Here is a 12066-nt window from a genome sequence, read left to right on the forward strand (position 1 = left end):
AGGGGATGACATGGCTGTTGTCTGTGCACACAGTAAACAAACAGGAGTAAACAAACAGGAACAGAGGAAATTCACAGACTTTACCTGAAGTTGTGAGGGAGCATTCACTCTTCTGTGCATTCAACTGCACGGCCTTGTATTACTTCTATCTTTGATGAATTTATATATAGCCCAATATGAATGCTTTGTTTTGTGTTGAAAACTCTACAACTACTTCTGCAAAAATCCCTCTCATTGTGAGCACTGTGTCTCTGTAAGTAAAGGGTTCATGCAATTAGGAAATATGAAAACACTCCAGACATTTTCCAGGAAAGCAGCATCGCCTCTGAGGGCAAGAATGCATATTTGAACTGTTGTCCTGTTAAAAAATTGATGCAACACATGAAAAATGTTGTGGATTTCAAAACAAATAATCCAGATAAATCTCATTGCATTGAGGAATTCAGTTATCAGGCTTAAGTAAACAAATCAAGTAGTTTTAAATCTGGCTTCTGTTGCCTGGGATTTGAGTGAAGATGCAAGCAAACATTGCAAGTGTTTAGATTTACTGAAAATGTTACATATGTGACACAACAGCTGAGAAAAGAGAAGAAGTCATCGTGAATGAGAACAATCTTTTATTGGTGTTTTTTTCTGGAAAAATCTCGACTACATCCAAATAACCAGCATTGAGTGGGCTGGGCACCAAGGACACCACTGATGCAGCAGGGCAGTTGTAGTTCAATTAGAGTCACTAGAAGATTTACCAACCACATCTGTGAGGATATTCGAGACTAAATCCTGTTGGAGGAGCAAACAATCACTGATTGAGGTGATAAAGGTGGAAATAAACCAACGAGGAGCAAATATTGAAAGTGTGCATAGTCCGTACACCGCTGGGGAACAGAGGAGATCACGGAGAAAGGAAAAAAGTAAGTCTGCATGGACATTATGTTCGAGTTTTTGAGCCACGCTCGTGAATCCATGGTGAGAAGAACCAAAGTGGCAGCAGGATCCTTTGCAGAAGTGAGTAATGTCTGGAGGTGTGAGACAGGATGCAAATTGCAGACAGAGGGTGGTTTCCATGTGAATAGTCTTTCTGAGGAACACTGAAGATCAAAGATGTTTCAAGGTGCAACAGATCATGTTCGTCCAAAGAAAGAAAATCATTCAATAATATAGAACAGCAACAACAAGAGGGATAATCGTTATAATCATAACAATAATAATAGCAGAAATGGTCATCAAGGGGATTAAAATCACACGCTATTACTAGTCTTCCCTCCCCCAGGAACATAACATAGTGTACCAGCGTAGATGTTGTGGGTACACAGAGAAGTTTAAAGATACAGATTAAAGTAATAAAAGGAGTAAACAGTAAAGGAGCAGTATTGAATAAAAGCACTAAATAGTAACAAGATTTGTGGATCACAATAGGAAATTTTGGCTTTTATTTGTCCCAGAAATCTGAGAAATTAACACCATTCCACTCAATGGTTTCTCAACACATCTCCTGGAATACATCAAACACACAAAAATAGCATAGGCTTCTCCAATATACACATTTCTTCCTCTGTAATAATGCTGATTAAAGTGTGTTCATAAAGTACAGTAAAGTAACGAGTGCATGTAGCTGGGAAGATTGATTACTATTTCAGGGTACAACATTGAGATTTCACTACTCTATGCACCGTTGAGGTACAAGAGAGACACAGGGACAAAATGTAAGAGGAAGAGTTTGCACATAGCTGTAAGGGGGATTGGCTGTAAGTGAGAGCAGACGGAAATAGAAACAGAGAAATATCCCAACGATTCAAAGAGAAGATGAAGAGGAGCAGAGTTACCCAGTGGGCATCACAACAGCAGGTTTTCATCTGCTTAGGTAAGATACCAAACACTAGGGACGATTAAAAGCACTCAACTGGAATAGAGAAGTGGAGTCAAAAGTAGAAGTATGGACTAGAAAAGGGTGTAAAGTTGAGCTTTAAGTACAGAAAACTAACATGGTTTGGGAAATTAACCAAAAAGCATGAAGTTCTATTAAAAAAGAATGCAGAAGACGAGTGTTGTAGAAAGCGCTGGTCTGTTTACACTGTGTCTCCTCTCTCATTTCGTCTCTCTCTAGCATGCCCATTCCCAGTGACAGAAACATAACAGGAAAATAATTAAGTGCTTGAGTAAAATCCACAAAAATGTTGAACTATACGATTATAAGATCATTTTTGCTCTCTATATTACAATTGTTACATGCGTCCTCGCCTCTGCTGCTGCATCCTGACTAAAATAATCGAGTCGAAAAATACCCATCGATGGCTGACACCTGTTAAACATCTCCGGAATCACCTAGAATAAAAAGAGATTTACCCTAGCTTTCCTCTATGTCCCCTGTCATGTAGAAAATATACAAAATTATTCTCCAAATTTTCTCTCCCTCTAATTTTTCTGAAGTATTATAAAATATACAATATTCTCCAATAACAAAACTCTTAAAAGTCACATCTCTCATCTGTTAAATTATTCTCTCCATCTTTACTTTTAAGAGCTGACACCTCAACAAAACAAGACACCTGAGCTTCAAAACACAAACCATCTCCTTGTCTTATACATTCATCATCAGAATCATTATCATCAGCATATTCTTCACCCCAATCTGTCCATCATGCCATTTCCAATAACTCAAAGTCTTTCATTAGATCCAGCTTTAATTCCTTTTCTTCTTGATTTTTTGCTTGCACGCCGTCATCACTGGTCGGGGAGACGGTTCTCGTATTTGCTAAGGATGTTGCGACAACGGCCGAGTTCCTTTCGGATCTCTGCCACTTCTTGCCGTAGGGCGGCATTCTCTCTCTCCAGGTAGGCAGCGCGCACAGAGATTTGGTTCTCCTTAAGACGGCGAGCATCTCGGGAACGCTTTGCTGCCTCGTTGTTTTTATACCTCCTGGTCCAGTACTTCTCATCCTGAGAGAGGAATCACAGAAACAGAATACACCGTTTATTTCTGACGGTTTGATCCTTTTGGAAAAAAAAATTTATTAAGCAAAGGAATTCAATAAAATAATCAATGAATGGCCAGACTAGTTTCTTAAGAAGTGTATAGTATTCTTGTATTCTGTTACTGATGTGTAATGTGGGTGTTTGGCCATGAATGAGCGTGGGACATGTTACTTTCAAACGCTTTATTCTCAGAGTTTGGTCAGGACTGAGTAAGTGTCTGAGATAAAATATAGTTTGCAAACCTCCCCCATTTCCCACACCCCACTGCTGGAGAAATGACACTCGGTTTTTACTGCTCGGTGTTATCTACTGTGGAACAAGTTGTGCTCTTTCAATAACATTACAAATCCTCCATGGTCACCCACTTTTCTTCACTTAAGTTCTGCTTTTGTTGATGTTACTGATTGATTTCTTCAACGCACTAAATTGCTCTTATGATTATTAATGACTAGCTTCTTTAATATCTAATACAACTTTTGTTTTGAAAAGTACAATATATATAAATCTTTATTTCCATACTTGGTGAGTCAAAGGCAGTTAGTTAAAATCAGGCAAATATGAAATTGTTTTAAATCGAAGTAAAGTATGTGTTCACTGAGTGGGTTTTCTTTTGTGCTAACTATGTATATCCCAAGAATCAGAGCTAGAACAATGAGTGGACTGAGAGAAAATAAATCTACTTTGTTAATTAAGTAATGGACACTGAGCTGCTCAGATGGCCACAGTTCTCTGTTTCCAGCTTCTCTGATGTGATTGGCTTTTAGCTCTTTGTCTTGAAAATGAATGATGTCTGTGTTTTGGAATGTTGGTTGGATAAATCTAGAAAGTAGAAGACCTCCACTTGTGCTGCAAGCTACTTTTCTCACATATTTAATGAATTGATGTTTCTAATCTCTAAAAGTATTTTTTTTAACACAAATCAATTCATATGTTATGGAATGTGTCTTTAATTGGCCCAGTCATGGTAAAAACAAATTCCTTGCAAATTGATGATTTGAACTAAATAATTTCACTCACTTTTGCTCTCACCTTCAAGTTATCTGGCACCAGGATCTTGCGAGCCTTCTTGATCATTGGCTGTGGCTTGAGCTCCTCTTCACTAAATGAGTGCCTCCTGGGGTCAAAGTTCTGCTGGCTGGGGGAGCTTGACATCTCGTTTGAATCCATGTCAAACATTCCAGCATCAGGCCCACTGCCTGTGGGTGTCAGCAGAGGTGGACAGGAGGACGAAGAGGAGGAGCAGGGTGATTCGCACGAGTCGTTCATACTCGTCTGACTCCCTGAAATCAAAGAAGGAAGACCACCTGTTTAATACTACATTTTTCACTCAGTTACTCGTGTCCTAGAAATAAGTATTTTTTGTCAGCATTAGAGAAGCTGGTCAAAGCAGTCCAACCAAACAACGATTCAAATGCATGCAGTTATACATCCCTATGGCCACCAGGTGGAAGCAGAGAGCTATTTTCTTGGCATTATAAACAATAAACAACATTCTTCAGCTCTTAACTGACTCAACACTGAGAACACTGAGACCATTTTTCAATCAGCTTTCACGGACTCTAAAACTAAAAGCTTTTCAGGGAGTACTTAATAAGAATATTGTGCGAATACACGCAGCAAAAACAAATAATTATATAATATAATACAAACCATTGTTACTATAAGGATAGATAAAAAAAGAGATGCAGGCTGTTATAGTAAGAAGTACTCATCTATAATATACTCTACCTACAGTCTATATTTAAGGTTATGCTCACGAACTCAGATGATAGAACTATCATATATGAGCAAATTATCAGTAATGGAAAGGCCTTATTGAAATGTTTTTTTCCAATTTTTCATTTTGGACATTTCTGCTAGAACAGAGGGAAGACACATTTCCTGGGGTCCAGGACTGTGCTGTGGAAGTGTACAATGCAAATCACTGCTTACAACCTGATAACTGCAATTAATGTAATTATTCAATCAGAAAATATTATAAACCAAAACTATGAAATCCCAAATCCAACATCCAGAACTTAAATTCTGAAAGGAGGGGAGGGGGGATCTGTAGGTGGAAATGTTATGTAACTCTCTACTCCTCCCCTTAAAACCAGTTTCTTAAAGTGGGGCCAGAATAGGGCCATACCTCACCCCACCTCCTTTAAGGCCCAATGCACCCAACTCAACTGACTGATTCTGGGCTTTTTTGGACTTTTTTTCAAAACTATCTGAACTGCTCAATAAAAATGTAATCTAATCAGTACTACCAAAACAATAACATGTCCATAGGGAGACTTTATACTTAGACTGTATTACAATTTGCTATGCATGGGTTCATGCTTCATATAGGGGAATCCAATAGCACCTTAAAAAATAAACTCCACAACTGTCCAGAAAACAACATTACCACATATGTGTTTGCCTATCCTCAGCTCAAGTTCTGTGTGTTGATTATAAGTAGTATAAAAGGTTAACAACAACACTGCATCCCTAAAAATCACAACAGAACTGCATGAACAAAGTCCAAACTAAGCTCCACAAAGCTGGTCATAAATGCAGACTTACTGAGTGTAAAAAACTATCAAAGAAAATATTAAAATTACACAATTTATTTAAACAGCAACAACAAAAACAACTACACACACTAAACCTAGGAGAGCACGTAGGAGGGTTTGTGGAGAAGATCAAAACTATCCCCTCTGTCTATGGCATGTGCTGCCAGCTGTTAAACATGTTATCTGGGGATCTGGAATACATGAGCAGATATCACATGAGTAATGACTGCAGAAGGTGTACCCTAAGGTGCAAAGTGTTCCCTCATGATGATCCCATGTTCCAACTAACACCAAGATACAGCCAAGCATACCTCATGATACACACTCAGTGTGTCTTAACATCACTTAAATCTTGGTGTGGGTGGGTAGTGAAAGTACCTAAAATAAGGGGAGGCCAGAAAATACTGTATTGACCTCTGAGTATGGGAAAAACAGAAGATTTATGCTTCTAGAGCCAAATAGCAGGAACTATTCAGAGCAACCACCTGGTTACAAGTTGTTTGTTAGAAAACCTAAAAACTCCCAGCCCTCCTGTGGTGCATTACTGCCTCTCCCTGTTTTTAGAGAGCTCTGGAACACACACTGCCAAAGTTGATTTGGTGCGTTTTTGTCCACGTGCTTTAACAGCGAGGAGAACAGGAGGCTTTCACTTTCCTTAAAATGGTTCAATATGTGACTGGAAACATTAAATGACTTGTCCAACTGCATTGCATAAAGGCCTGAGTCTTTTCAGTGAGTAAACAGTAGCTCTACTCCTATGAAGGTTCCTAATATAGCTATTTGTTGTTAGGTGTTCCTCCACTCATTATTTATGAAGCAGCTGTTGGCTGGGACCTCTATGACACTGCGGATTAGAACAAAGATCCTCTCGTTTCAGGCTTTGGGAGAGTTGGTGAGAATTAATCACCCAACTTCAGCAGAGTCTTCTTAACCACATAGTAAGAAGGACTTTAATTTGACGAAAGTGTTATTTTATTATTTGTAATAAGAATCGTAGTCTTTTCATCTACGACTCTAAATAAACGGGTTGAAATTTAAAAGCTTGAGGCCTTATAATGTTTATAAATGAATAATGAGTTTATGTTTATAAACACTTTTTCCTTTAAGGACAGGAGAAAAGATCTAGTATTGACCCTCCATTCAGTATTCAATTCTCTTGTGGCTATCAGTAAACTAAATGCCATTCATTGTTGATGAAATGCTTCATTTGAAGTCTGGCATCTCAGGGAAACTCTTCCTGTTGCTCGGTCTGTCCCTCCCCCTGTGGGCTCCTCCTCCATGTCTGCTGGCCCTGCCTCTAGTTCTCTCACTCCAGTACCCTCAGCCTCGGCACGTGTACTGACTCGTACACATGGCTGTGGCGTGTGAAGTGGGGAGAGATTTAAAGACACGCAACCGCAAACACTCCACACACTTCTCCCTCTTCTCTCTCTCTTAGTAATGTTTTGACCCTGCTGCACATTAATAATTGGCTGGGACTGAATGCTGATTGTGTTCTACTCTTTGGTACACACATCACATGCCAATACCAACCAAACCTTGCTTGTCATTGATGTGAGGTTGACTCATCAAAAAGCTCAGGACATTTACTACACTTCTTTCTCTGAAATCCTTCTCCTTTCTCTGTCATTTTCTTCACATTTCACTGCCTCCCTCAAACAACTTTAACCCTGCACACTGCTACAGAATAAAAGTATATATCAGCCACTGTTGGGCAGCCATTCCTAATCTGTGCTCTCTCTTTTAAGTTGACTTTGAAATGAGAGGCCATGTGACTGTATCTCCTGCCTTCAGTTTAAACCCACGGGACAGAAAAATGCTTGGTCACCATGGTATTTGTTATAAACTCAAAGGAGAGTTAAAAGTGCTGAATCACAAGCCAATGGAAACATTATAAAGCACAGCACATAACCTTGATTGCACCACAGCTACTATATTGTGGGTTGTACTGGTCTCATATCAGTGGCTGGGGACAACTTGTCTTTTTCAGTTTGTCAACTCTGCAAAGTTTGTAAGACCCTCTTTTTAGATACTGCTGTTTTGAGCTGATATGGATGAACCTTGAAGAATGAACTGACCTTGTTCATATTTCTACCCTCTTGTTCATCTATCCATCTATTTATTAAAGAACAAATGCTTTGTTTCATTGGTTGTGATTGTACTAGCCTGTTTACCTATTAGTTATTGGTTGTTTTTATTGTTTTTCTCAATAATTAGCACCATGTCACGACAGCTAAATGTGGGCAGAACATAGGTCCATGAAAAATGTTCTTCCTATGACACTTGAGTAATTACATTGTATTTTAATGCATCAATTAAGTGTAATCAATTTCAAACAGTATATAATACCAAATTATATTATAAAGTATTGTATCGTATCTATTAAATCATATCATACTGTTCTGTATGGTATCAATTCAATGTATTCAATATAATACAATTGAATAATACCAAATGATGTCATACAGTATTGTTTCATATCAAATTTAATCATATAGTAATGTGTCGTATGGTTTCTTCTTGTATCATGTGTTTTGTATTGTTGTGTCCAATCATATCAAACTGTACTGTTCTATATCCCTCCCTATGATGTTGTTTATTATGGTATGGTATTCAACTGAATCTATCACATGGTATTCTATCATATTGTTTGGTATCATTGCCAACTCACCATGAAGAAAGTCTGTTTCCTCCTGTAAGGTTCTGTGGCTGAGCCACCTCCAAGCCAAGGAGTGACGGTTGAAGAAGATGAAGACGGTGATGAAGATGTGGAGCAGGGTGGAGATGAGGGCGGTAGGCACTGGGAGCTCTGGTTAGGTACAGCTGACTGGGAGCTCTGTGAGGGGATCTGGGCTGAACTGGAGCTGTTGTTGTTATGCATGCTGCCCATTCCATTTTCGGTCAGAAACTCCTCCAAGTCCATGTACTGAAGCTGGAAGAGGCCCCCGTCCGCAGGCAGGGTGCGATCCCACAATAGGGGCCCCAAGAACTGGTTGAAACTTCCTCCTCCATTTCCTCCTCCACAGCCATTACTGCTGTTACTGCTGCCAATTCCACTGCCATTCCTCATGGAGCACACTCCCAAGGAGTCCTCATCAAGGTCCAATCTGTCTTTGTCTGCCAGAGAAAGAACAGCACAATTGTTATTGATACAGAATGCAGACAATGAATAACAACTTTTAACTCAAGCAAACAATAGTGTTTTATCACCTATCACTGAGTGTTAAAATCAGCTCTGACTATTTGTGTTAAACTGATTGTTTGGCAGGTGTATCCATTGAATGCATTTTGTGTCTAAAATGCCCCAAAACACAAGCACATACAAACAGACCAGATGGGAGCTGAATTGCAGCATTAAGTTAGAGGCAAACCAATTTGTTTACATAACACATGCATACATTCCTAGATGAATCCCACAATAGATGCAGGTATGTTTTGGCACAGCAAGCACCAACGATGAACGCCTGTATAGCATTTCAGCTAAACCAAAACATGTTAGCACTCAGGGTAATCCGGATCTTAATTTATATTCCCAGCAGGGATTATAATCCAGGTGAATAGTCAGTCTGGTCACATGACAGTCATCCTGATTATGTGTGATGGAGTATTAGGCTTAAGTATGATATTTGTGCAATCAAATATGAAAAATATAATGTTTGAAATATAACATTTCTATCACAATAACAGCAGCAGTGGGGGAAACAGACGAGTATGATTTAGTAATGTCCTCCCTTTACACATATTTGACATGGACAGTGTCAAGAACAAAAACAACAGTGTGACAGTATCAAGTCAGAGTAAGTGAGAGATTCTCACCTTTGCGTCCAATGGACTTTTTAAACGCTGGTTCTCCCTTCATCGGATGCTGCAGGAGGGACTTAAGACCTGTCATGGAGTTCAGATGCCCCCCTGTGAGAGAGCCTGCAGGCTGTGTACAACTTCCAAACTGTGGGCTTGCGCCTGCTGGGAGATCGGGGGTCGGAAGCTGGGTGAGCTGCCTGGACATCCTGGACCAGACGGGGTCGCAGAGAGATACCTGGGGCACTTGAAGAGGCGTGGCAAACTGACCCGTCTACCTACCAATGGGACAAGTTTTCTTGCTGGCTGTGCGTGAGTATGCACGAGAGTTGAAGGGGTTGTAGGGGAGGGGAGGGGGGGGGGGGGGTGGATAAGACAGATAGTTTTAAGATGTGTCCATGCAGAGCAAATAAATCATTAAAGTGAACTATGAATAATAATTACTTGGTTTAATCAAAGGCATACTTTGCATATTTAAGTTAGAAAACAAGTACAACTTTTACCTTTCACTTGTCGTTCAGAAGAGGACGTCTCTTAAAATCTTGCAGAAATGTTTTCATCAAAATATTCCATTTCAATCGAGAGACGTGGAAAAAGTGCTCGGAGGAGCAAGCTGTTATTCTGTGAGGATCAGTGTGGGAGGGACAGTCAGACCATCCGAGTAGGAATACTGTCTATAATAAAAATGCAAAATCGCACAAATACGAACGCAATCCGCACACAGACGACTCAGAGTAAATATATCAAAATCGAAGAGTGATAATCCGAGTAACTCGTCCGGTCATCAAAAAGAAGATCCCAAATAGTTGCAAAGCAAACCTCCGTACAAACAAACAACCGATCTGGAACAACGTGTATAAACCACACACACAGAGGACAGGGCAGTGGCTGTGTTGGTCAGATGACAAGTTGCATTGGTGTTTCTCTCTGTGCTGTCGCGCTTTGCTGTCCGTCGTGGGGGGAGGAGGGGTTTGTTTCCTCTTTCTCTGTCTGTACTTTTTTTTGCATCCGGTGGATCTAGTCACGGGCGCACGAGTTTTCGGTCTGTGTTTGGGCCGCGCGACGTCCACGTCCGACTGTTCTCTCTCTCTGTTCTCTCAGCTGGGACGACACGGGCGGTTCACGTGACGTCACACCTCGCGGAAATAAACTAGCGAGGAGCGAAAAGGGGGGCGTGGTCAGGAGTTAAGCGCTCTCTCTCTAAGCTCGTTTATTATTATGAGACACACCTACCCTCGTGCCGCACATCGAGGAGAACAAGCTGTTTGTTTTGTCTGACAGGTATAAAAACCTGACTTTTGCTTGTGTGTTTCTGCTGAAGCAGTGACGATGCACATTAGTTCAAGATTTAATCACATGACTGAGAATAAAACGCCCATATACAAGTACGCCTTTATAAATCACCTATTTAATCATTCTAAGTGACACTGTCTTTAAACTTTGCCTTACTCTTTAAGAGCAGTATTTTGGCCTCTTGAATATAATCAGGTAGTCTAGCATGGCTTTTCCAGTCTCCTTGTAATCCTTGGAAAACGTGAGTATGTCGTTTTTTCAGGCGAGAGGAACGCTTTAGCACGTTGCCTCCCGGCGTACAATAGCTGTTCCAGCTCACGTGTATCGAGCACGGGGAGACCAGGCCTGTCCGCTCGCGGCATGGGACTGATTGGGTGTAGCAGCTCGTCGCTCCACCCACAGCGAGCGCCTATTGGACAGAATTAGGTCGAACAAACCCGCCCGCTCGGATTCCCCCCATGCATGCCACTGCCGCGTGAGACCAGTTCGAAACACAAAAAGCGCGAGGGCTGTCTTGTCTACTGTACAGTTTCACAGCACATGTAAAACACAACGCGCAGCTGGAGTTCACCTCCTGTTCTTTACATGCAAAGGTTGACGAACAGAGTCGACAGACTTCAGTCCCTTACAGTTTGATACATTGATGAATAGTATAAGTACCAAATAATATTCAGCCTGGGTGTTTAAATTCATATTGAAGAGTACCCTGCTGAATGTGTTTGTCAGGCTTTAAACACTGACACAAGACCAAGTTTTCTTTAAATCATATCTGTCCAGCTCAAGTTTTATCCAGCTGTGGGCCTCTAATCACATGTCTCCACATATTGTATACAAATGGAAATGGGTCATCATAGTTTGTAGTTTGCAAGCAAAACATATGGATTGTAATCACAATTCCTAATCAAATTCACACACTTTTAATTTTTGGATTCCTTTAACATACTGCCAACTTCAATCCGTCACCAGTAAAGGTATTTAGACTCAAGTATAGTGGGCTTATCATACAATCATTTTATATAATGAATGGAGTTAAGGAGTTCTATTGTCAACTGTACAAATTATAATTCACTCATGCACAACTATAATGCATAAAATGCCACCTCATTCATTAGTTTAAACTGACATTAGAGTGATGCTCAAGCATTTTTACTTTGTGGCATCAATTTTCTAGTAAACAGCAGACAGGCACATAATTCACAGTCACTTAACACTTAGCCACTTTAGTCCACCCCCTATCAGTGCAAAATCCATGTGACTGCCACACTCATCCAAACCAGGACAAGTGTACAGCATAAATGAGTTGCTTACTGCCATCTAGTGGAGGCAGTAGACAGACGTTTTACACATTGATTTGATTTGTGTACACTGCTGATATACTGATATTTTTAAGCATTGAAAACATAATTTATCCTGGAGAATTATGAACATTGGTGTAAAAAAAAAACATTTAAAAAAAGGATATTTC

The 12066-nt window shown here is 40.2% G+C and overlaps 1 protein-coding gene across 1 annotated transcript; it reads right to left on the reverse strand.

The window, feature by feature from the left end:
* Positions 1 to 600: 600 nt before the first annotated feature.
* Positions 601 to 10963, reverse strand: dbpb (D site albumin promoter binding protein b). The gene is given in 7 exon segments (XM_034697873.1): positions 601 to 2937; positions 4003 to 4253; positions 8182 to 8194; positions 8196 to 8249; positions 8251 to 8627; positions 9327 to 9614; positions 9812 to 10963. Coding segments are annotated over 6 exon segments (1101 nt in total). The 5' UTR covers positions 9517 to 9614; positions 9812 to 10963; the 3' UTR covers positions 601 to 2721.
* Between the last annotated feature and the right edge of the window lie 1103 nt (positions 10964 to 12066).

Source organism: Notolabrus celidotus, chromosome 12, assembly GCF_009762535.1.
Source record: "Notolabrus celidotus isolate fNotCel1 chromosome 12, fNotCel1.pri, whole genome shotgun sequence".
Classification (NCBI taxonomy): Eukaryota; Metazoa; Chordata; class Actinopteri; order Labriformes; family Labridae; genus Notolabrus; species Notolabrus celidotus.